This window comes from Melanerpes formicivorus, unplaced genomic scaffold (genome assembly GCF_026170545.1).
Source record: "Melanerpes formicivorus ecotype bairdi unplaced genomic scaffold, bMelFor1.0.p_v2 SCAF_14, whole genome shotgun sequence".
Lineage (NCBI taxonomy): Eukaryota > Metazoa > Chordata > Aves > Piciformes > Picidae > Melanerpes > Melanerpes formicivorus.
In genome coordinates this window covers 6,427,871-6,454,163 of record NW_027142366.1, presented here as the reverse complement: position 1 = coordinate 6,454,163, position 26,293 = coordinate 6,427,871, and the positions used below count along the sequence as shown (strand labels likewise).

The window sequence follows — 26,293 nt, the reverse complement described above, 5'->3', positions numbered from 1 at the left end:
GAAAGTCGAAACTAAGCTTCTGCTGTCTCTTAGTTCTGGAATTCTATGTATCTTCATTTTCATCATGGAACAGTGTGTTCCCAGACTCCTCTGTATTTTGCCTCTGCTCCATACTGTGTAGGCAAGCCAGAGCTCATCATATCCAGGACATACTTTATAATATGCAGAGGATTATCCACTTTAAAATAGATAGGCTTCTTTTTGCTCCTTAATGACCACATATAAATGGGCCTTCAGAGTGGAGTGAACCTTCCTAAAAGCTAACCACTCTCATCACATTTTAATCCTTTCCATAAACTCCGTCTCTTCCTCTTCCAGGATCCTGGATTTCCGCCGTGTGCCACCGGTTGCAGGCAGACTTGTGAACATGACGAGAGAAATACGAGACGTCACTCGGGACAAGAAGTTGTGGAGAACGTTTTTCATCTCACCAGGTAGCCCTGGAAATAACACTGTGTTCTTTCTATCTCACCAACCATGTACTTAAGGGAAGGATGGGTAGATTGCTTAATTGCTGAGACATTTCTAATAGAGCTGTCTTCCACACCTTAGAATAAAAGTGAATGTGGAGACACAGCCTACAGAGGAGACTTCATTGTTTTGAATGGAGTGCCTTTGCCCCTTGACAAATTATCTGCAGAGACAGGCTTTTGTGCTCACAAAAGCAATGTGTTCAGCAAATGTTTTATGTAGAGCAATTTCTAAAGCAATTTCTTCTGTTGCTCTCAGTTTACCCAAAACCTTATTACTTAGCTCATTAGTTATTTAGAGGTTTGGGGTTTTTTTGGACCACGATGCCATCCATCACTTCTGTTGGTCAGATGCTTTTGTTTCTTGGTTTTGACTGGAGGACCAATCCCCACTTTTCTCAGAGTTATGTATTTCAGCTTTTATTACAACAGGAGTCTGAAGAGAAAATAATAGAAGTCAAGCAAATAGATGTGTAACATACCCTGCTTCCGGCTCAAATTCAGAGCAGAAGTGACTTGAATTGTTCTCATTCTTGCCTTGAGGGTTGACCCCAGGAATCATAGAATCATGGAATTGTTAGGGTTGGAAGGGACCTCAAGGATCATCTAGTTCCAACCCCCCTGCCATGGGCAGGGACACCTCACGCTAGATCAGGTTGCCGACTCACTTCACTCTCTGTTACTCTTCACTCTTCCACAACATCTGGTGGCCATAGCCAAGGATGGAGCTTTAGAGAGTGGGAATGTTACAAACACAGGGTGAAACCATGCCCAGCTCACCAGAATACACAACTGGTGCAGGTAAAGATGAGCAAAGGTGGGAGAAGGTGGTACCATCTCTGTTTAGCATCTGGGCTGCTGAGATGGAGAAATAAGGTTCTGAGTTAATACATGCTTAGAATCATAGAATTGTTAGGGTTGGAAAGGACCTCAAGGATCATCTAGTTCCAACCCCCCTGCCATGGGCAGGAACACCTCACATTAGAGCCACATCCAGCCTGGCCTTAAAAACCCCCAGGGATGAGGCTTCTACCACCTCCCTGGGTAACCTGTTCCAGTGTCTCACCACCCTCATGGGGAAGAACTTCTTCCTAATCTCCAATCTGAATCTACCCATTTCTAGGTTTTTTCCATTCCCCCTAGTCCTGTCATTACCTGACACTATAAAAAGTCCCTCCCCAGCTTTCTTGTAGGCCCCCTTCAGATACTGCAAGGCCACAATTAGGTCTCCTCAGAGCCTTCTCTTCTCCAGACTGAACAGCCCCAACTCCCTCAGTCTGACCTCTTTAGGTATGTTCTCAGGGAAAGAATATTCAATTTAAAGCAGGCAGCTATCTTCCAGTGAGCCTCACTCATATTATTTCAGCTGCGTGCAAGTGTGCTTTGCTGAACTGGGGCTGTGACTTGTGTAACAGGCAATCTGGAGCAGAAATCTCCAGAGATCTGTCCCTGGCTCTCTGTGTGATTGGCCAGAAGCTGTTTATCCCAGATCCCTAAAGTCACCATCCCAAGGCTTAATTACAGTTTCTCCTGATGTAACTGTAATTTCTGGCTGCTAGCAGAAACCAGAGCCCTGTCATTACAGAGCTTTGTCTCTTAAAATGTTTATCACACTTTTGTGATCACCGATAAAGTCATTATTGTGGCTGCTATTTTTAGCTTCATATTTATGTTCAGCTCTGCAGGACAGAGTTGAGCAGAGAGTTGTTTATTCCAGCAACTTCTCTTGTAAAACCCATTACATAATTAAAAGAGATTTCATTGTGCCCTCTGCTAGGAGTGCTCCAGTTTTACATGTGCAGTCCTTGTGACAGTGTTCACCAAGCCTGATGTGCAGACATTTCTTCATGCTTCAGCCAGGCACCTGTGCCTCAGTTGCTTTCTCTCCTTCTCACCCTCTGTCTGGGTTTGGTTTGTTGGGGGTTTTTTGGCTGGTAGATAAACACACATAAAAGTGACCAAAAAAAATCTTCTGCCTGTTCATGTGCACGAGGTACTTGGGCTCATTTGAGATATAAGCCATTTGATTCCCATTTTAGCAAGTAAGATGTGGATTAGCAGGTTTGCTTGCTTTTAGGCTTCCCAGGTTCTCTATCAAGGCTTAGGGGTGAACTTGAGTGATTGCTGAGTATTACTAAACTGTACTCAAGTGCTGAGCAGCTTACAGCAGCCAGGGCAGGGCAGCGCAGCGTTAAGGCTGCTGGTTCGGACGACGATCTTTATCTTGTCGTTATGAAATTCCAGCCATCCATGGGATGATCCAAGCCTAATCCTTTATTCAAATTTATTTAGAGGCCCCAGATAAATTCAATTAAAATGTTTGCTGAACTCTGAACCGCGCTTTGCGGGAGAATAAAACGCTTAAGCGATTCATTTTTATTTCAATTTCACGTTTCCTGAATCAACAGACTTTGCCGAAATCATGTTGGCTACTCGTCAGAGTCCTTCCCTACTACAAGTCCCCAGTTTAATTAGCTGGATTCTCATTAACATATGCCCAGCCTCCATCTTGTATTTCATAGTGACCTTACGAGGCAGGCGTTAATTAACGCTTAATGAAGAAGTAATAAAGGTCTTAAATTAAGCATTTAGAAGCAAATTCACCAGCCTAGCAGGCAGCTTGGAGCAGCAGGCTGAGGATTGAAAAAGGGGGGGGGGGGAAGAGAAGGAGGGTGCTGAGATGAGCCCCGTGGACTGGGGTGCAGATGGAGAGGGAATAGGGAGACTGGGGAAGACTAGAGAGGCTGGTTTATCCTCTCTGGCAGGTGAGAGGCAGCAAAGGAGGGCGAGATGGTTAAACAGGTGAGAAATGTAGGTGTGATGTACAGAGTCTTGCACCTGCATTAAGCTATTGAGGCCCCTCAGGGACTTCCTTTTGGGGGACTGTGTCTCTGCATCTTCATCCCCAGGAGTGCCCAGTGACAATTACTGGTCACGGGGACACATGGTTTCTGCTGGCACTGTATCCCTCTCCATGCACCCATTTGCATCTCAGAATTCAATGAGCACTGAATGGAATTGATTTTATACAAAGCTCTTCCCCTCAGGCTGGGAGCCCACTGTTTGCAGTGGAAACACTGAGAGGGTAAATATTGATGATTCTCCTCAATGCACTGTGTTGCTCCCTGAACCAGTGTGGGGATGTGTTGAAAGAAACCTTACAGCATTTCCATGCATTGGCCCATCTCATTTGTCCCCTGAGGCATGGAAATCAGGGCCAGGGAGCTGCAGGCAGTGGTGGTTTCAGAGTGTGCTGCAGAGTTGCATCCCTTCTTCCACTGGGAAGCGGAAATGGCTGCGAGCAGGCAGGTCAGTCGATGCATTAGGCTGTGCTCAGAGAGAAAGCAGGCTGCAGAAAAGTGCACTTCCAGGCAGTTTGGACTAAACATGAGGAATGGAATTAGGTCAGTAATTACTGAAATTAATTTTACATCCTTTGCACTAAGGCAGGCTGCAGTAGCCCTGCTACTCTTACAAACAAATGGTAATGTGCTAGGGGGGAAGAAAAGAGACATATTAACGATGTCAGCCTTCGTTTTCAAGTGATTGAGGCAGCAGCTTAAAGGAATCAATGTTACACAGCCAGTAAGCACTATGCTTTTGTTCATATTAACCAATTCCAAGGAATTATGATTTTTTTTGCCCCCAACAAACAATAGCAATTCTGAATTAGCTATTATCTTGAGCAGGTGAAAGAAAGATCTTTTCATGCACTGCTTTGGTAAACATTGAGGACTCTTTCCAGTACTCCAGTTGCTCAGGCTAGCTGAATGCCTGCTCATGCATATCTCAATAGAAGTATTTTACAGTATCTCCACTCTTTCCTTTTCTTCCTGAGAATGATTGTTCAGCTGTCAGGATGGCACACAGGAAATATACAGATGAATACACAAACACTCTGGCTCTCAATTGTTGTAATGAGTTGGAGTTTCGATCACCAGACCAGGATTTTTGGGTGGATTTCATTATGAATCTTATCCTTTCATCCTCAGGTAATGAAAGTCAGACACTTGCAATATCACTCAGGATCTCTTGCCTCTCTGGTGCTTTGGAAGATTAATTCTTGGTTTTAATGAAGAAGGAGCTTGCACATTACAAATTCCCACCATTTCAAGTCGTTTAGAATAGAATAGAATTAACCAGGTTGGAAAAGACCTTCGAGACCATCAAGTCCAACCTGTCATCCAACACCATGTAATCAACTAAACCATGGCACCAAGTGCCTCATCCAGTCTCTTCTTAAACACCTCCAGTGATGGTGACTCCCATCACCTCCCTGGGTAGCCCATTCCAATGGCCAATCATTGGCCATTTCAACATGTGTAAACATCCCTTCCTTTCTGGTTTGCCAGTGCTGCTGCTGTTGCTGTTTCTACCCATTCTGCAGGAGCACGAATTCCTGGAGGTTGCTTCTTTTGCAGGTGTACTTATGGATGGGGTCTGTACAGAAACACCTGTATTGGATTAGAGAGGAAGCTAAGTCACCATCACTGCAGGTGTTTAAGAAGAGACTGGATGAGGCACATGGTACCATGGTTTAGCTGATTATATAGTGTTGGGTGATAGGTTGGACTTATCATAGTATCATAGTATCAGTCAGGGTTGGAAGGGACCACAAGGATCATCTAGTTCCAACCCCACTGCCATGGGCAGGGACACCTCACACTAGATCAGGCTGGCCAGAGCCTCATCCAGCCTGGGCTTAAACACCTCCAGGGATGGCGCCCCAACCACCTCCCTGGACAACCCATTCCAGGGCTTCACCACGCTCATGGGGAAGAACTTCCTCCTCACATCCAGCCTGAATCTCCCCACCTCCAGCTTCATTCCATTCCCCCTAGTCCTATCACTACCTGATATCTTGAGAAGTCCCTCCCCAGCCTTCTTGTAGGCCCCCTTCAGATACTGGAAGGCCACAATTAGGTCACCTCAGAGCCTTCTCTTCTCCAGACTGAGCAGCCCGACTTGATGATCTCGAAGGTCTTTTCCAACCTGGTTAGTTCTGTTCTGTTCTGTTCTATTCTATTCTATTCTATTCTATTCTATTCTATTCTATTCTATTCTATTCTATTCTATTCTATTCTATGGGCTGGGCAATTTTAATAGGAGGAGAAGGACTAGGCTACAATTAGACCTCATCTCCCCTTTCCCTCCAGTTTTTGCCTTTGAAAGACTGAATCCTGCTCATAGCGTGCAGTTGTCAGCAAAGCACTGGGTTTGCTTCTTTAGCTGGAATTTCACCCTCAACCTGCTGTGCAGAATGTGGGTCACCTACTTAGATTTCAAAGAGACTTGCTACTGCACCTTGAAGTCTTAAATGAGAACTATGTTCTTCTATATTTGGTACCTCTTTTTCTTTTTTTTTTCTCCTACATTTTAAAGAAACCTTAAAAATTACTTTTCCCCCAGGTAATTCAGTCTGCTTCATCTCACTGCCATATATAAGAGCTAGGCTAGACATATCAGGGTGTCTATTCTGTATCAATCAAAGCAGTTAATTTCTTTAATAGCAGCTTGAGGTACAGCATCCCTTCACCTCCGCTACCCCCAGAAATTGGACCGCAGAGCCATGGAGAGTAATTACCACAGGTCTGTGCCCATAGGGAAAATAGAATCATAGAATTCTCAGGTTTGGAAGGGATCTCAAGGATCATCCAATTCCAACCCCCCTGGCATGGGCAGGAACACCTCACACTAGATCACATTGCCCAGAGCCCCATCCAGCCTGGCCTTACATACCTCCCGCGGATGAGGCTTCCACCACCTCCCTGGGTAACCTGTTCCAGTGTCTCACCATCCTCATGGTGAAGAATTTCTTCCTAACATCCAGTCTGATTCTACCCACTTCTAGTTTAGCTCCATTCTCCCCCAGTCCTATCACTACCTGATATCCTATAAAGTCCCTCCCCAGCTTTCTTCTAGGCCCCCTTCAGATACTGGAAGGCCACAATAAGGTCTACTCAGAGCCTTCTTCTCTCCAGACTGAGCAACCCCAGCTCTCTCAGTATGTCTCCATAGGAGAGGTGCTCCAATAACTGGAAGAGCCCAGACAGAGCAGGGCTGATCGGCTCAGCATGGGGCAGGCAAGCACACGTGCTGGCTGTGTCACTCTGCACCAGTGAATGCCACCACTGGCACAGCCCCCCTCAGCTTTCCTGAAGATTTATCTGGGTGCAACTGTGTGATTACTGTCAAATGATTAGTCCCAATTGCTTTCGTCGACAGTACGGAGCAGAGTTTCATTGTTCCCAAAGTTAAATTCAGAAGCAGACTATTCAACACAGTATTTATCTTCCCACTGTGCAAAATGCTGTGTTTAATATAATTCCTTTTGTTGAAAGGTCAGATTTACATAGTGAGCAGCAGAAGCTGCACTAGCACAGGAGGGGCATTGCTGAGCTTTTTGCCCTTTGCAGAACTGTTTCAGTGGCTGATAACCAAGCCTTGCCTTCCCACTGCCAGGTGGAAGTCAGGTCATAGCAACCCTGGAAGACAAATTGTCTCAGGCGATCAAGATAAATCTGGGGGGGTTCCTCCTTCCTTCCACAGACACTCAGGGGATGCTGACACAGCTGAATTTAAGCACAAGCCCCACTGCAGCTTCAAATCAGTGGAGAGACAAAGCCTGGCTGCAGTGTGAGGGAGACCCTGGCTGCAGTGTGAGGGAGACCCTGGCTGCAGTGTGAGGGAGACCCCGGGCTTCCCACCAAGGCAGCAGGCATGCAAGAAATAAAGGATCTCCTTTTATCACCTAAGTCTTCTCTCCTAGCCTGCAGCAAGCAGCATCTGTGTGTGATTTCTTGTAAATCAGCCCTTGTGGCAGCCTGGAACCCCTTAACATATTTTGTCTGCATTAAGGCTTTTCAGAGTATGAATCACAGATGTTTCTCCCCAGTTTTTATTGACTGAGAATACCCCAACGGTCTGGATGGCCCAGTCAGGTCCTCCCCATTTGCAGACCATCTGCAGCTGGCAGTGGTGCCCACAGGTGCTTGGACAGCTCTTCCCTTTCATCCTGAATTATGGAGGAGGTTCACAGGGAGGCATGAAGACCTCCTGGTTTTTGCTAGGGTGATCAAAGGCAAAGTTGAGGCACCTGTGTTAGCGCTGCAAAAGCCACGCCAAGTGCGTGCCGCAAAGCCTTTTTGAAAAGGAAACCCATGAGGGATTATAGACTGCAGGGTGACATGCCCAAGGCCTGCCCTGGGGTGGCTTTGTCTAGATGTTGACTTTACACTTTATTTTAGACTTAACAAATTGGGTAAGTCTGAGGGAGGGCCACAGAGATGGCCCTGAAGCTGGTGCATCCGGTGTATAAGGAGAAGCTGAGGGTTTCCTGAGCTGCCCTGACCATCAATGCTTTTTTCCTCCTGCAATTTGTCAAAAGGTTTTACAGAACATCACTGTCAGTAATATATTAATGAGCTGCTTTAAAGGAAAGATGAGTGGAGTTTCTGTGTGGAGGTTAATAGGTGTAGCATGTGGCCAGCAGGAGCAGGGAAGTCATTGTGCCCCTGTACTCTGCACTGGTTGGGCCACACCTTGAGTACTGTGTCCAGTTCTGGGCTCCTCAGTTTAAGAAGGACATTGAAACTCTTGAACGTGTCCAAAGAACAGCAATGAGGCTGGGGAGAGGCCTTGAGCACAAGTCCTATGAAGAGAGGCTGAGGGAGCTGGAGTTGTTTAGCCTGGAGAAGAGGAGGCTCAGGGGAGACCTTATTGCTGTCTACAACTACCTGAAGGGTGGTTGTAGCCAGGAGGGAGTTGGACTCTTCTCTCAAGCAACCAGCACTAGAACAAGAGGACACAGTCTCAAGCTGAACCAGGGGAAGTTTAGGCTGGAGGTGAGGAGAAAGTTCTCCACAGAGAGAGTCATTCGCCATTGGAATAGGCTGCCCAGGGAGGTGGTGGAGTCACCAGCCCTGGAGGTGTTCAAGAGGGGATTGGACATGGCACTTGGTGCCATGTTTTAGTCATGAGGTCCTTGGTGACAGGTTGGACTTGATCATCTTTGAGGTCTCTTCCAACCTTGGTGATTCTGTGATTCTGTAATGAGCAGCATCAAGATTCATGCTGGAGCTCGTAGGAAGTAGACAAGCTGAGTGGTTTATTGGCCAAGAACATGGTCATGTCTTACCTCATGGGAAGTCTCAAACTACTGTTCCTTTAAAATGTTAAGGGACTGAGTATGCCTTCCATGTAAGAAAAAGCTTTTGCAATCATTTTTGAGACAGGATATTCTGCTTCATAAACCACTTTTAATGACAAAGCTCAAACTACAGACCTGCTGAGAACTCCTTTCCTTCCTTTCTAAATTTTTGTTCTTAATTTTCTCTTCCCTGAAGTACTTTTCTTCCAGTAATTTTCAAGGAGGTTTTTTTGACCACAAGGTAAATATTTCTGGACTGAGTCAGGATGTGTTTTACTGGTAAGAGCCAGCCTTGTCAGTGTAAATATACACAGGTATATGGGAGGCACTTTTGAGTCAGTCCCAGTGGAAGGTTTCAGAAAGGCTGTGTCCAGGGTAAGGTAATCATAACATCATGGACAAATCAGATGGCCATCACTAGAGGCTTGGAAATATGGAGCTGAGACAAACTGTCAAGTAGCAACACATCAGCCTTGTAGTCCAATTTTATGATGCAATTCCAAGGTTAGAAGTTGGTCTCAGATAATACAGTTAATTAATACAGTCAAAACCACCATGAGACCTTACTGCTCTTCCACATTCTTCTCCTTCCTTCAGCTCCTTGCCTTGTTTCTCCCTCCTTCCTGTTACCTCCCTAGTACCAGGGCTGGTGTTGCTTCCTCTCCTCTTGACTCCTTGTCTTCCCTGTATTACCCACCAGCAGTGTGCCATCTCTTTGCCTGCTGTAGGTTGGGTCTGGACAGGGAAAAATCGCAGCAATGTGCAGGGCAGCATGCCGCAGGGCATCTCTGAGATGAAAGTCCACCAGCTTACCTTTCTGAGACACATGGTCTTCTGTGGCAGGCAGAAAATCATCTCCCTCTATTCACCAGCCCTTCCTGCCACAGTTATACTGATCCTACCCAAAGGAAGAGTAGCTCAGAAGCAATATTTGAATTTAGAGGCCTTGTGGGGAATGAGGAAGCAATGTGACTTCTCAGCTTCATGCATCACCATGAGGAAAAGACACAGTCTTCCTCTAACAGCATTTTATGTGCATTAGGCAATGCTGAAAGAATTACTGCACACCAATAAGATCATCAACATTGTGCTCCTGCTCTTGTTCAGAGTGCAACCTTCGTGGGGCTTGGGGGTGAGCTGCTCTCTCCCACCTCCAGTTAATTTATATGGGGAGGGGGTTCTTGTAAAGGGGTGGTTGTTCCTGTGGGTACAGAAATACATGGTGGCAGGTTTGGGGAGGTTTTAAGGTAACACATGCTCCAAAACCTGTGGCAGGTTCTTTTTTGTTTCTGGGGCTGTTGGAATAGCCTGATGTGTGGAGGAAGAAATTTGTGTCGGGGATGTGTGCTGACAAGAGTCACATCTGTGGTATTTCCACCTTCTACACACACACCCACAAGGCTCTTCACAGTAAATAATTCTCCTTAGTAAAACTGCCAGTTCTTCTCATACTGTGCAAGTAAATGAATGAAACGTTGTTGTCTGTTCTTAAAGAAATGAGCCAAGACTTGGAAAGGTGACTTGGGTTTGGGCACAGACCACCTGTTCAGCTGCGGGATTCGGGGTTCCAGCCTGGGGTAGCAAATATATCCCAAAGGATTTATCATTCTGGGAAAATGAGGGGAGAAGGGAGATGATTAAATAGAATATTAACATTTGGGGGGAGGGAGGGTGGAATGTAAAGAGACTGAAACCAGTCACATATTACTCAGCATAGGACGTGATCCCAGCCACTGAGATGAATGTCTTTCTGGTGGTTTCAGTGGAAGAAAACTGTGTGGTAGCAGGGGTTTGGGCCTCAGATTTTTCTGCTCATACATACATCAGGGCTTTTATGAATTCTTGGAACACTGATTTAAGGGCAGGTTTTGAAACTGTTTTCCTTTACTTCCAGCCAACAACATTTGTTTCTATGGGGAATGCTCCTACTACTGCTCAACAGAACACGCCCTCTGTGGAAAACCAGATCAGATTGAAGGGTCTCTGGCTGCTTTCCTCCCTGATTTGTCCTTAGCTAAGAGGAAAACCTGGAGAAACCCTTGGAGACGTTCCTACCACAAGCGCAAGAAAGCAGAGTGAGTAGTGGTGAGCAAAGAATTCACCACCTGCAAAGGGTGACAGGAAAATGTAACCGTGCTGCAGTTACTGCCCTTGCCTGACATAGAGCATTGAGGCTTAGGACAATTTCTGCATTTCTTCACTGAGTCCAGCTCCTGGGAAGGGGCAGTTGCAAGGAGCTCCAGCTCATGATCCTGAACCTGAGATGATCTTCAGTGACATAATTCCCTCGTGGGACAGATACCTCCAGTGGCTTTGACAGGATTCAGCAGGATGTGTCCAAGTCCTATCAGAGGGAGAAAGATTCACTGCTATTAGAAGCCCTAAATAAGTCTCAGATGTTCTCATTATATGACTGATGGTGCAGTTGGTCTCCTAAATCTTGAAGCTATTAGCTGGATAGTTTTCAATCTTGTGATTTTTCTTCCTTTTCATCAGTCATAATCTCTATCGGTTGCCTGCATTACTGGGAGCAGCCTGAAGAATTTGCTGCCTCTACCTGATGTGGTAGAACCAGATCTTTGCAAGATATAGTTATAGTTACATGTATAAAATTCAAAACACTCAGTAAACTTTGCATGTTGCCTAAAATGTCTAACCATTGGCTTTTCCAGATGGGAAGTTGATCCAGATTATTGTGAAGAGGTTAAACAAACACCCCCATATGACAGTGGGACCAGAATCCTGGATATAATGGATATGACAGTTTTTGATTTCCTAATGGGTATGTTTCATCCCTTTCAAGCATTAAATGCAACATTTAATTGGAATAAGAAGCATTTCTTTCTCCCCTGCTCTGCAGAGCTCAGCAGTTTGCTAAAGCATGGTTGAAGCTGCATTCACTTTGTGTGCTGGTCCAGATGATTATGAGAAAACGCAGATTTCCATGGTTATGTATTCCCATCAGTGCAGATTAAAGGAACAAAGATGCTCAGAAATGCAGAGTGATGATGAATGCAGGTCAGGCTAGTCTCCTTCACAACAGTTAAGGGCTTCACAGTTTGCTTTAGTGAGTGCCTTACCATTGTAATGTATCACTCCTGGATGCACATTCAAGGACTGTTCATTTTTGGCACATTGTTTTCCACCTGCAGTAGCATTAACTGCTGCTTGTTCTATAAGCTGTCAGAAGGAGGAAAAAGAGGGAGGTGTTGCTTAGTCATAAAGCAACTGTGGTGTATGTCAGAAAGTGGTTTTTAATTTGTAACCTGATCAGAATAGAATAATCATTAGCAAGCAGGTAATGGTGACCTATCCCAAGCCTACTCAGTGGTTAACACTGGGACATTCTCATATTCTACACTTAGAGTATACCTATGAGGTGCCAATATACAAACTTGATCCTCAGACACTTGCCATAGAATCACAGAATCATTTGAGTTGAAAGGGGCCTTAAAGATCATCCAATTTCAAATCCCCTACCATGGGCAGGGACACCGCCTACTAGACCAGGTTCCTCAAGGCCTCAAGTGGAGCCTCCACTTCTCTAGGCAATGTGTTCCAGTGCCTCACCACCCTTATGGTGAAGAATGTCTTCCTAATGTCTAATCTAAATCTAGCTTCTGCCAGTTTGAAGCTCTTACCCTTCCCCCTGTCACTACATGCCTTTCCAAAAAGTCCTTCTCCAGCTGTCCTACAGGCACCCTTCAAATGCTTGAAAGCTATTCTAAGGTCTCCTCAGAGCCTTCTTTTCTCCAGGCTGAACAAGCCCAACTCTCTCAGCATGGACATATCCTCTGCCACTGCTGAGATACCTATAATAGGCTGCAACAGAAGAGGCCAAATCATACCTCAAGAGCCATATGTGGCATCTATAACTCGTTCAATGTCATTGTGCTTGAGAGGGATTTCCTTGGCACACCCCAGGAATGATTGCTGGAGGGCAAGAAGGTTCATTTTGTCTCCTGATGGGTCCTCTAGAGGTTAAGTATAAAAGCTTCAGAGAGCTTGAATAGCTCCCAGAGGCATAGAGTCACAAAATGATAGAATCATAGAATCAATAAGGTTGGAAGAGACCTCAAAGATCATCAAGTCCAACCTGTCACCAAGGACCTCATGACTAAACCATGGCACCAAGTGCCACGTCCAGTCCCCTCTTGAACACTTCCAGGGATGGTGATTCCACCACCTCCCTGGGCAGCCCATTCCAACAGCTAACAACTCTCTCTGTGAAGAACTTTCTCCTCACCTTGAGCCTAAACTTCTCCTGGCGCAGCTTGAGATTGTGTCCTCTTATTCTGGTGCTGGTTGCCTGGGAGAAGAGACCAACCCCCTCCTGGCTATAACCTCCCTTCAGGTAGTTGTAGACAGCAAGAAGGTCTCCCCTGAGCCTCCTCTTCTCCAGGCTAAACATCTCCAGCTCCCTCAGCCTCTCCTCATAGGGCTTATTCTCGAGGCCTCTCCCCAGCCTCATTGCCCTTATCTGGACACATTCAAGTGTCTCAATGGCCTTCTTAATTTGAGGGGCCCAGAACTGGACACAGGACTCAAGGTGTGACCTAACCAGTGCTGAGTACAGGGGCACAATGACTTCCCTGCTCCTGCTGGCCACACTATTCTTGGTGCAGGCCAGGATGTCAGTGGCCATCTTTGCCACCTGAGCACACTGCTGGCTTGATAAGGTCAGAAAAGACCACAAAGATCATCAAGTCCAACCATCAACCCAACACCACCATGCCAACTAAACCATGTCTACAAGTTTTTTGAAGGGCTCATGGGATGGTGACAGGTATGGGTGACAGCCCATCTTCAAATACTGCAAGCTTCAGGGGTTTCACAGTAGAAGCAAATGAGTTCAGCAGACTCAGTACTTTCTCTGCCCTACCCAGCTGTCACATTTGGGGAACAGTGGGAAATTGCTAAACCATGGCTTTTGTGTTGCCCTGACCTGCTCCCAGCAGAAAGCCAGAGTGAAACTGGACTTTTTTTTTCCCTTCTCTTTATTCTGTAGGTAACATGGATCGACATCACTATGAAACCTTTGAGAAGTTTGGAAATGAAACGTTTATTATCCACTTGGATAATGGAAGAGGGTAAACACCTTTAATAATCTTTCTGATGGAAAAATAAAGAAAAAAAAGAAAAGAAAAGGAAAAAAAAAAAAGGAAGACAAGAAAGTCTTTAAAGCAGTCTTTGTCATGTTCTTGCTTTTGTTTTTAAATAGGTTTGGAAAATATTCCCATGATGAACTTTCCATATTGGTGCCTTTAAACCAGTGCTGCAGGTATGTTTCACCTCCAGAGTTGTTTCCTGTTTTAGAATCATAGAATCATGACATAATCAGTAAGGTTGGAAAAGACCTCAAAGATCATCAAGTCCAATCTGTCACCCAACACCTCATGACTAACTAAGCCATGGTTTCAAGTGCCACATCCAATCCCCTCTTGAACACCTCCAGGGACAGGGACTCCACCACCTCCCTGGGCAGCCCATTCCAATGGTCAGTCACTCTTTCTGTGAAGAACCTTTTCCTAAGATCAAGCCCAAACTTCTCCCTGCACAGCTGGAGACTGTGTCCTCTTGTTCTGGTGCTGCTTGCCTGGGAGAAGGGACCAACCCCTACCTGGCTACAGCCTCCGTTCAGGTAGTTGTAGGCAGCAATAAGGTCTCCTCTGAGCCCCCTCTTCTCCAGGCTAAGCAACAGTTTTTATGCCGTCATTACTATGCTGACTCTAAGCCTTTTAGCCCTGTCTGGATCAATGGTGATGAAAATACTGATTTGCATTTTTTCTCTCCTCTTTCTCCTAGAATAAGGAAGTCTACCTATCTGCGCTTACAGTTGTTAGCCAAGGAGGAGTACAAACTCAGTCTCTTGATGAAGGAATCCTTGCTAAAAGATAAAATAGCTCCCATTCTCTACCAGCCTCACTTGGAGGCGATGGACAGGCGGCTGAGGATCGTCCTCAAGGCTGTTAGTGACTGTATAGAAAAGGATGGCTATGACAATGTGGTTGAAAACGACTTGAACGCTGACGTTAACACTGTCACCACCGAGAGGTAGTGACATTGCAAGGCTACGTTTTTACCAGCCAAGTGAAGAAGATTCAAAGAGGAGGGGGGGAGGGGGGGGGGGGGAATATAAAAAGATAAAAAACAAAAAGAAAGAAAGAAAGAAAAATAAGTCTTGCAAAAGACTGTGTATGCCACTTGTGAATTCAGTGAATTCAGCAATGAGATATCGTTGTTCCTGGAGTAGGTAAAGTGTAGACTCTGCAAAAGGATTAGTTCATTAAGAAAAGTTAAAAGTCTAATGTGATGCTTTTCCTTAGTTCCTACAGAGAGGTTGTGAAAGAGACTCTGAAAATACTCAGATCACTACCAGACAGCACTCTGAGAGCAAAACACCTCCTGTCCTTTTTTGTTTTGTATAGAAAGGAGGCCTTTACTTAATATTTTGTATTTATACATGGCATATCTACGAACCCCCGGACCTGCCTACCAAACCGGACTACGAGGGACTGGCGTCATTTTGTGACTCACACTTTATTTGTGCCGACAGTCCACTTAGGATTTTGTGTTAACCCTTTAAGTGCTCTAATCCACTGTATCTTATTTAAATTGAATGCTTTTTATCCCCTCCCCAGCCCTCCCCTTCCCCCACCCCTCTCCCCCCCCATCCCCCCGCCAGCTACTCAGCATTTAAAGGGTTAAGGCATTATGAACCTTTAAAGGCAAAAAAAACCTAGTAATTGTAATAATAATAATAATAATAATGATAAATAACAGTGGTTACCAGAAGGGAATTTCACTAATTGTGCATTGACAGGAATACTTGAATGTTGGTTTTACAAAGTGATGTAAAAAAAAACCACAATGACAAGTTGTACTATTTGTCCATAACGAGGTGGCAGCTCTTATCTTTCTAGACTATCATAGCTGAGCTGCTCCTTTTCAACTTTGCTTTTGATAGTTTTGTGTAAATATATACATATATGGGGTAAAAACAACCAAAACAAACAACCAACAAAACAGAACAAAAAAAGGCAAACAAAAAAAGAAAAAGCTGCTTTCAGCAGCTCTAGGCTTTACTTTTGCAGCATTTTTGTGGAATTGTTTGCAACGTGGTACAAGTGCAATAAAGATATGGCAAAATGTGTAGCCCTCGTGTCCAAATGGATTCATTTCCCTCTGGGAGTCTTGTCAGAGCGGAGCTGTGCGCACCAGCCAGGTGTTCCAGAGGCAGCTGTTCAAATATCCATCCCCTTTTGTGGCAGCAGCACAGCAAGCTGAAGGAGGGAATTGGTGGTTCATGTTCGTTGCACCTCCGATAAGGACTGGGGGGCTGGAAACCACAGAATCCATAAGGTTGGCTTCTGTAGAATCAATAAGGTTGGAAAAGACCTCAAAGATCGTCAAGTCCAATCTGTCACCCGAGACCTCATGACTACTAAACCATGGCTTCAAGTGCCACTTCCAATCCTTTTTTTGAACACCTCCAGGGATGGTGACTCCACCAACTCCCTGCAGCACATTCCAATGGCTAACAACTCTCTCTGTGAAGAACAACCTGCGATAGGGCAAGGGGCAGTGGTTGTAAACTACAGCACAGGAAGTTCCACCTCAACGTGAGGAAGAACTTCTTTATTGTAAGGGTCATGGAGGACTGGAACAGTCTCCCCAGAAAGGTTGTGTGGCCTCCTCTGCAGACTTTGGATGCATTCCCATCCAACCTGTGCTAGATTTGATGGTCCTGCTCTGGCAGGGTGGGTTGGACTTGAAGATCTCCAGAGGTCTCTTCCAACCCCTAACATCCTGTGATCCTGTGAATTTCAGCAGCCCTTGCTCTTGCAATTAACAGCTGCCGAAACAAGCCGTAGAGCAAAACCTCTTATGGTTTAAAATTTGCCTAGGGGATTTTGATACATCAGTGGCTTTGACTTGAGTAGCAAAAGTTCCTGCACAACCCAGAAAAATTAACTGGATTACCCTGAATTAACTAGATAAAAAAGACATGGTTAACCAAATAGTTTTGAATCACGTTCAGCTGAGTTCTGGTAATAGGAGTGGAGACTTTCAGCCTCAAAACAAGCTATAAATTGAGCAAGACTTGTGAAAACATGGTGTGGTGCAGAAGGAATCCCTCATCGCCCTTTTTGGTTGAGGAGAGAACTTATTATGACAATATTCAGCACATCTATAATTCAAAGCTGTCATTTCTTTCATTTTATGTCTTTCTTCTCAGGGATTTATAAACAAATACTTTAAAAGCTGGTAGTCAGACAGATTAAAATGTAGGCATTTCAGCATATTAAAATTATGAATGAGAGAAAGAGCTGCTATGCAGTCTTAGGTTAGAGTAGAATCATAGAATCAATAAGGTTTGGAAGAGACCTCAAAGATCATCAAGTCCAACCTGTCACCACAGACCTCATGACTAGACCATGGCACCAAGTGCCACGTCCAATCCCCTCTTGAACACCTCCAGGGACGGTGACTCCAAACCTCTGCTTTTGGGGTGCATCTGTTAGCAGCTAGCAGCTGGCTCAGATTTCTTCTCTTGAAAACCTCATGGGTTTTTGGGAGCTATTTGGCAAAGGGCATTGCTCTTCTGGCGTGAAATACAGCCTTCTGCAGGCAAGGAGGGCTTTCTCAGCTGTCTCAGCAGTGGGTACAGTTTGAGAGCATCTTTGCACAGGGGCAGCTTGGTTCTGGGGGGTCCTTGTAGGGAGGGCACGGTGGGTTTGGCGTGCAGAGGTCGTGTACTTCAGCTCACACATGTGACAGCAGATTACTGCAGTGCAAGACAATGGCTCTGCAAGGGCTGTCACTGTGCATTAGGTCAGTAATCCAGGAACTAAGGAAGATTAGCATGATGCAGCATAACAGCTCTTTAAGAGTCCTGCATACTTACCAGACAGAAAGACTCGCTCTAAGAAGATAAACAAATGTCAGAATCCAATTGGTTTGTCTCCAGCTCCCCAAATGTGCCTAACAGCAGCACCTAGACAAAAACAGACCAAGAAATCCGCAGTAGTCTGTCGGGGGCATGATGTGTTCAGCACAATAAATATAGCATGCACGTGAAATAACAGATAAAAATAGATAGCATGCTTCTAAAAGCACCTAATTACAACTGAATCTGACAGCCTGGAGTAGCTTGCTGTATTCTCCTGGGTGGTTCAGATAAAAAAGCATAATTTTGTTTTGGTGCTTTTCTGTTATTTGAGCATCAAAGCAAGTTCACACAAATTAAAGAGGGAGAAAAAAAAAGCCAAACCAACTCTCATTGTCTGAACTGAGTATCACTGTTGTGATCAGCAGTACTGGGCAGAGCCCATGATGTACATACAAGCTGGAAGCCTGAAGGGGTTTGTATTGTAAGCAACAGCAAGAAGGATGGAGGAGGAGGTAGCCTGGGATTTCAGCCTGACTGTTGCCTTTGGGCACTGAACTGAAAATGAACTTGTCTTATGTGAGCTTTACAAGGAGGAGTGTCCAATGCTTATTCCAGTTTCTGCTAGTGTGTTTGTACTTGGTACCTATAGGTTCAAGGGGGACATCCTGCTCTCTTCCATTGCAGCAGTGGCATCGTGCCCTTAACACATCCAAGCTCCACCTCAGGACTCTCCCTGGGTCAAGGTTTATGTGGCCCCAGCCTAAGAGTGCTGAATTCCCAGCTTGGAGCTGAACATAAGCTAGAGCCTTGAAAATTTGCATCCTGAGGGAGAAAACTTTCTTCTGGTACTGAAATGTAAGGCCACAAAATGAATTCTGCAGAAATTATTGCAGACATGGGTCATTTCTATGGACTTTCTTGCCAGGGGGTTTTCACTAAAGTACTTGGGGCTCAGTCTTGCAGAAGTGAACATGCACCTGGAAGATTCTTTTCAAACTGTAAATTGAACATTTGAGGGAAATGTTGAGTTGCCTGTAATAAGTTTTCCCATATTACCACTTAGAAACTGCTGAATTGCTTGACAATATTCTTGTTATTCTAAAACTAAGTCATAGGTGGCCTCCAGCCAGACTCAGGTCAAACCGAATTGTCTGCTTGCCTCTATATTTGCATCAGTAAAGTAACAATCCAATGCTTTGGGGGGCTGTCTAGGAAAAAAACACCTAAAACCAAGACAATTTGGTGGGTCAAAAAGCCTGAGAGCTGAGGTCAGAGCAGCTCTGGCCATGGGTAAAAATGAGGCATAAGTGAAAAGGAGGCTATGGATTTGGCAGTAACAGTGCCTCTAACCCCTAATGTGATGTCAAAGCAAAAGCTTGTCTTCAGGAGCTACTGGAATATTTGCTACCTGCTGCTCCATCCTTTTAGAGGTATTAAATGCTTTCCAAGGTTTGCCATTTATGCAACTTTTATGAAGTTAACATGGAGATGAAAGTGAATTTTGAGCAGGATGGGCAAATGCCCACATCTCTATCCAACCTACTCTATGGAGATATGTGTGCTGGAAAATCAGCTGCTGTCTTTCAAATGACCTTCAAACACAATCAGCTCCTGTCCCCTGTCAGAAGTAGCACGTGCTGTGTCTTGAATCTCACTCAAACATGGGCCCAAACCCAGCAGTTTGCAGATGGAATTGGCAGCTTGAGCTAAAGCAGAATATGTCCAAATTGGAGGTGTCAGATCAGAGCACTCTCTGTTTTCATGAATGGGGGAATCTGGGTCACATTGTGCCTTGGCCACAGTAAGATCCCTACATAAATTTCTCTGCCACTTCTTCTAGAAGGGTGCTCACTGATTGATAGACATACCTAGAAAACCACCCCCATGCTTTAGCTGACCCTGACACAACTCCAGAATACCTCCCAGGGGAACTTCAGAGAGATCCTACCCAAAAGACAGATAATTTAAGATCTCATCCCTCCACCTGCTGGTGCTGTACTAACACTAGCCATGTGTCACTCCAGGGGTGGCTGTTGGAGTCTGCTGACACACAGTGATCTCTGCATGTTGGCACTGCTCACTGGAGCACCTGGATGCTTGGAGAAGGTGCCATAAATCAAGCGAGGACTACAATCTGCGTGCATCTCCTAAACCCTCACACACAGCTAAACGACAAATGAAAGTTAAAGCTGTCAGCAGAATGGAAGCAATGCAGCTGAGGAGGACCAAGCACGGGGAAAAATCCAAACCCAAAAGTGACAGAGGCAAGTTGAGGGTGAAATTCTTCCTTGGAGACACTGATCTATAAGCCAGGTGCAGCACTCACTGCTCTGATCTCTGGCTGAGCTTTGGAAATGGAGCACAAAGCCTCTTGTGATTTGTAAACTTGAGCAAATAGCCTGGAGAAGAGGAGGCTCCTCAATTTAAGAAGGACATTGAGACTCTTGAATGTGTCCAGAGAAGGGCAACGAGGCTGGGGAGAGGCCTCGAGCAGAAGCCCTACGAGGAGAGGCTGCGGGAGCTGGGGTTGTTTAGCCCGGAGAAGAGGAGGCTCAGGGGAGACCTTATTGCTCTCTACAACTACCTGAAGGGAGGTTGTAGACAGGAGGGGATTGGTCTCTTCTCCCAGGCAATCAGCACCAGAACAAGAGGACACAGTCTCAAGCTGTGCCAGGGGAAGTTTAGGCTTGAGGTGAGAAGAAAGTTCTTCACAGAGAGAGTTGTTAGCCATTGGAATGTGCTGCCCATGGAGGTGGTAGAGTCACCATTCCTGGAGGTGTTCAAGAGGGGATTGGACATGGCACTTGGTACCATGGTTTAGTAGTCATGAGGTCTGTGGTGACAGGTTGGACTTGATGATCTTTGAGGTCTTTTCCAACCTTATTGATTCTATGATTCTATGATTCAAATCAGGCTCTCCAAAATTGCAAGCTGCAGTCTTCTGGTGAATCCTCCTTAGTCCTTCACCACAAGAGTTTGTGTAACCTCTCAGAGCAGTACCAGGAATCTTTGCCACAGGCAGGACTTTGTAAATAGTGTCAATAAAAGGCTTTTCTGGTTAGACCATTGAGTAAATTTAGAATCATAGAATTGTTAGGGTTTAAAGGGACCTCAAGGATCGTCTAGTTCCACACCCCCTGCCATGGGCACGCACCCCTCACACTAGGTCAGGTTGCTCAGAGCCACATCCAGTGCACAGCATTTTCCAGACCAAATCACAACCCCTTCTGCAGGTTTTTAAGCAACTCCTTCCTAATCAGTGGAGTCACTGAGAGTTTTACAGAGGAGAATTCATGTCCATTATCTCCTCTCACTGCCCCATTTGCAGATGAATGATTGCTCTGACTTTTTTAAGGCTTTCTTAGCTATAAGCTTAAATAATTTATTAGCATTGTTTATCTTTTCTCCATATTTCTAGTGGTTTGCTTCATGGACTTGCACTGCATTTCCATGTTTAATGGATGCTTTTTTAGCCTGAATAAACTCCCAAATTCATTATTTATAAATGGAGGCATCTAATAGCCAAGCCTTTGCATTGTAATTGGAGCTTCATTTAAATGCTGGCAGTGGTCTTTAGAACCAGCTCTTTGCAGCAAGTTTCTTAATGTTGCTCATGCCTGCAGAGCCCTCCCTTTGTGACACATCTGAGAGACTTCTGTGGGCGTTTGTGTGGTAATTCTTGTGAAATCACTTACTCCTCCAGAGCCTGACCAAGCACTTTACCCTAATGAGGGACCACTGGAGGGCTATATTTGAGGACACCTTCTGCACTATCCATACCTACACATGAAGCCCCTGCTTCTGTTTGTTCAGAAAAGCCTTGCCAAACTTTGCTCCCTCAATTCATCAGAGCAAACCCTTTCTTTCCTGCACCAGGAGAGACTGCAAGTAATGTTGGCACAAGCAATGCACTTGTCTGATGTAAGAGAAAAAAATACATCCTTGTGCATTCAGTGCCTTCAAGCTTCAGTTGGTATCCTGGAAGCTGCATTGAAATCTGGGGTTTGGTCCTTCAGCATTTCTCTAACACCAAGCCATTTGCAGAGGGTGGTTCTGTCATGGTAGCTGTGATGGCTTTTTACCTCCTTGTGTTGGTAACAGATTAAGTAAAAACAACCAAAAGCTAACTGGGAGTTCAGTTGTGCAAGTCCTTCTCATTCCTTGCTGTCATAAAGGCTCTTAACAGCTGCTAAGAGCAGGGTAAGCTAGAGGAGCCTATTGACTGTCTTCTGGTTTGATGCAAGCAAGGTCTTCTCTGTGAAAAGGCCAAGATAAGGTTAAAAACCTGTGCCATGGCTCATGTAGGAATGAGCCTCCCCCTATGAGGAGAGGCAGCAGGAGCTGGGGTTGCTTAGCCTGGAGATGAGGAGACTCAGAGGAGACCTTCTTGCTGTCTACAACTACCTGAAGGGAGGTTGTAGCCATATGAGGGTTGTGTCTCTTCTCCCAGGCAACCAGCACCAGAACAAGAGGACACAGTCTCAAGCTGGGGAGGTTTAGGCTGGATATTAGGAAGAAATTCTTCCCAGAAAGAGTAATTGGCCATTGGAATGTGCTGCCCATGGAGGTGGTGGAGTCACCATCCCTGGAGGTGTTTAGGAAGAGACTTGATGGGGTGCTTGGTGCCATGGTTTATTTGATTAGATGGTGTTGGGTGATAGGTTGGACCTGAGGGTCTCGAAGGTCTTTTCCAACCTGGTTAATTCTATTCTATTCTATTCTATTCTATTCTATTCTATTCTATTCTATTCTATTCTATTCTATTCTATTCTATTCTATTCTATTCCATTCCATTCCATTCCATTCCATTCCATTCCATTCCAGATAGCTGCAGTGGAAAGGAGTTTTTATACTGTTCAAGATCCTTAGAGCAGTTTTTTTTTTTACTTAAATAGCCAGTGGCAGAGCCATCCACAAAGCCTCCACACTCACCAGAAGGGTTCAGTGTTTTCCTGTTGGAGGATCTGATCTAGTGAAGTCATGCTTTCAGGTTTGTTTGGATCCATCCCAGGGCAGCTGCAGAGGGCTAGGGGTACAGCCTTGTTTGCCTGAGCTTCCAAGAAACACCCTGCAAATAAGGATGTTACAAATTAGAAGAGCTTGATGGTTGCACCAGTGTTTTATTTGACTTTGTGGTGGTGCAAGTGCTTCCTGGTTAAAGAGTAACCCCTTAACTATTTTCATGGGGCTTGGTTTTGCAACAAGTGAAAAATAAATGTCACCTACTAAGGAGAGAGGCTAAAAAAAAAAACCAACAACAAAAAAACAGAAGAAAAATAGTTGGACTCTACAGTCTTGTGCAGTCTATGAGGCTACAAATCGGCTGGCAGGCTGCTGCATATTTATGAGACCATCTCACACCTCCTCACTCTTATTAGAGCATCCTACCTCAAGCCTGTCGTGCTTGATTAGCATTTTAACAAGTTCAGACACTTATTTATCAGGTCTCCACACTTTGCACCCCAGACTGGGTAATTCAGATGCTGAGTGCTGGTGACTCACAGGTACGTTGCCTGTCTAACAGAATCCCACAGCAGCCTGAGAGCTCTTTCCTTCCACATCCCCCTAGGTTGCCAGGAATTGTGGTTAATTGACTGGTTAGGCACCACTTCAGTCAGGCAACAACCTTCTTGTTCATTCCTCAGCCTTCAAGCCCCTTTGTAGCAACTCACCTAACCCAGCACAGCCCAGAGGGAGATATATGTCACTCAGACATAAATCCTGCTGCAGGGATACACCCTATAGGTGCTCTCCTGATAGCTTTCTAGCATCTGAATCACTTTGGAAAATAATATATTCTTAGAACTATCCTCTGAGTCATTGAACAGGGAAATAAAAGCTCCTGATTTGGTTCAGTCAAGCAATAAAAGATGCTTTCCTTTCAGGGAAGGATCATGTCTGAGTTCCAGATAGTTGAGTCCAGGCTGATGTATGCTGTCTGGGTTTATCACTGCTGCTTTGGACTTTGCTCAGCACATGAAACCATGATGTGGCAAAACGTATTTGGAAGCACAGCTAGCAGCCCCTTGTCTTCCTGCAGCATGGATCTGGGGGAGGTTGGATAATTTCTCTCCAATGTAAATTTCTCCAGGCAGTTGTCCAAAAGCATTTTTTTGTCTCTCTCTCTCTCTCTCTTTCAGGAAATGTACTATGGGGAGCTGTATTTTCTCCTTCTTTCTCTGCAGCATGTTCCAATTTATAGGATGAGATTTGTGATAATTGAGTTCTGAGCTGAACGCCGAGCCTGCTCCACATCCCCTGGGGTTTCCTGGGAACAAGATGGATTGCCCAGTGTGCTCCAGGCAAAAAAAAATAATAATGAATGAATGAATGAATAAATATGCAGCTAACAGCATGCCTCGTTTTGCCTATCTCTTAGAGAGAAAGGAAGCTAATTCTTTAAGTATCAGGGATGTGCTCATTATGCAAAAAATGGCAGAGCAGATGCACGTATTCATAAGAAGAGTATTAAAAATCTCATTTTAGCTCCTAGAGGACAAGTGCAAGTGCAAAATTGGGTGCAATTATATTTCTCTTCCCACCTATGGTGCACTCTCACTTGAATATGTATTTGTTTGAGCTGGCTGTATCTAGAAGCATTAAGTTTCCTGTGATTGAGAAAAAGCAAATTATTATGACTACTCAGCTCAGAGGCTGGATCCAAGGTCCCTTGAAGTCGCTAAAAAGGCCTGGTTTGAGTCCAGCTGGTTTTGCATTCAGGCAAGGGCTGCTCTCTTGCCCAGCCAGCCCTAAGTGTGTGTTAATAGCAACACAAAAGAGCAGAGGACACAATACAAGTGGGGCTGCTCATCATAACTATCATTTAATCAAACTGAAATGATGAACTGATAATTGGATGTCCTCTCAACGTCTGCGGAGAGCCAGAGCCCTGGGTAGGGTCCCTTTGATACACAGAAATAAATCAGACAAGTAGTCTGCTGTGGGCAAAGAAATTAATCTTTGGCATGAGCATGAACAATAGTGGAAATAAGTGTTGCTCATGAGACCATCAGTCTGTGCCTGACTGCAGTAATGTGCTTGGTGCTTGTGAATGGAAGGAGCTGCTCTTCCCCATCGTTAAAGGGGCATTAAAGGCTGTTGGAGTTCTACGTGCCCAGGTTTATTAAAAGGTTGTGATGCTGAAAACCTGAACGGGCCAAGGGCAACTATTACAGGAGAGAATTTCTATGCTTTCACTTCAGCAACATAAAAATAGAGGGAGAAAGAGAAAATCAAGCCCACACAAGGACTGAGACATTGGGAAGAAACCTGGAGAATGGTCCCACCCAAGCAAGGAATGTGGATAGTCTTCCACTGGAAATTCAGCACCAGGAGTATCCTACAATACACACAAAATTATTTCCAATTAACAGTAAAAGTGGGGTTTGTATCCTCCTGAAATGTATATCTGGGAAAGCACAACAACAACAAGAATTAAACAGAGTGGCTATGGAAAATAGAATAGAATTAACCAAGGTGGAAGAGACCTCAAAGATCATCAAGTCCAACCTATCATCCAACACCATCTAATCAATTAAACCATGGCACCAAGCACCCCATCAAGTCTCTTCCTAAACACCTCCAGTGATGGTGACTCCACCACCTCCCTGGGCAGCCCAATCCAATGGCAAATAACTCTTCCTATGAAGAACTTCTTCCTAACATCCAGCCTAAACCTCCTCTGGTGCAGCTTGAGACTGTGTCCTGTTGTTCTGGTGCTGGTTGCCTGGGAGAAGAGACCAACCCCCACCTGCCTACAACCTCGCTGCAGGTAGTTGTAGACAGCAAGAAGGTCTCCCCTGAGCCTCCTCTTCTCCAGGCTAAGCAATCCCAGCTCTCTCAGCCTCTCCTTACAGGGCTGTGCTCCAAACCCCTCCCCAGCTTTGTTGTCCTTCTCTGGACACATTCCAGCAACTCAACATCTTTCCTAAACTGAGGGGCCCAGAACTGGACACAGGACTCAAGGTGCTAACCAGTACTGAGTACATGGGCAGAATGACCTCCCTGCTCCTGCTGGCCATGCTATTCCTGATAGAGGAATACTCTGAAGACCAAAAGTCAAATGACTGGTAAGGAAAAGGGTTTTTTTTTAATCTTTCACAGGAATACATCAAGAAGAATAAAATGCTGGAAAATTTCATAACCATAGCTACTTCCTAAAAAGGGCCTTACAACATTTCACCTGAAAGCTGTCATTCTTCTGGTCTTCCCTGGTCCTGCTCAGTCTGCTCAGCCATGAGGCTGCAGTGATGATCCTGCTGCCACTGTTAGAATGTTTGGGCACTTTCCAATGCTGCCCTGAGGGACTGACATCTGTCAAGGGTGGTTTTGCTCAACCAATACAGTATGCACATACTGAAGTATATATTTTGTCTAGGAAATTTCCCCCCCCCCCCCCTGCTTTTAACAGATCTCATTACTCCAATTCCACTGGAGAAAGCAAAGCCTGAAAAATAGCACTTCCACATCAGGATGGAAGTGAGAGCACAAGCATTGCTCACAGCCCCTTTTTTCCCTGCAGGAGCACAGGGCATAACCTTGGAGAAAGCTCTGTCTCCTGCACAGATTAATTCTTCTCTAACAGACAACTATTTTGCCAGAGGAATGGAGGCACTGCCTGCCCATTCCAGGGTGCTATGTAATAAATAGCAGCTGAAAATCTGCTTTCCAAGCGTTGGTGAGCCAGGATTAATTGCAAACAGTTTGGCACTGCAGGTTTCCACTTGGCTCCATATTTTCAGTCCCATATTCCATGCAATCTGAAGCCAATGCTTTTTCATA

The 26,293-nt window shown here is 45.1% G+C and overlaps 1 protein-coding gene and 1 long non-coding RNA gene across 2 annotated transcripts in view; one reads left to right on the top strand and one right to left on the bottom strand.

The window, feature by feature from the left end:
• FAM20C (FAM20C golgi associated secretory pathway kinase) overlaps positions 1-14,733 on the top strand; it is a 79,324-nt gene extending 64,591 nt beyond the window's left edge. The window contains exons 5-10 of the mRNA XM_068146745.1: positions 319-434; positions 10,514-10,694; positions 11,292-11,401; positions 13,628-13,709; positions 13,841-13,900; positions 14,425-14,733. Coding sequence (XP_068002846.1) covers positions 319-434; positions 10,514-10,694; positions 11,292-11,401; positions 13,628-13,709; positions 13,841-13,900; positions 14,425-14,677 — 802 coding nt within the window. The 3' untranslated portion in view covers positions 14,678-14,733. The remainder of the gene's footprint in view (positions 1-318; positions 435-10,513; positions 10,695-11,291; positions 11,402-13,627; positions 13,710-13,840; positions 13,901-14,424) is intronic.
• A 720-nt stretch (positions 14,734-15,453) lies between these two features.
• Positions 15,454-26,293, bottom strand: part of LOC137445211 (uncharacterized) — a 38,528-nt gene continuing 27,688 nt past the window's right edge. The window contains exons 2-4 of the long non-coding RNA XR_010988368.1: positions 22,445-22,580; positions 17,528-17,617; positions 15,454-15,989 (exon numbers count right to left, since the gene is read on the bottom strand). This is a non-coding gene — a long non-coding RNA (uncharacterized lncRNA). The remainder of the gene's footprint in view (positions 15,990-17,527; positions 17,618-22,444; positions 22,581-26,293) is intronic.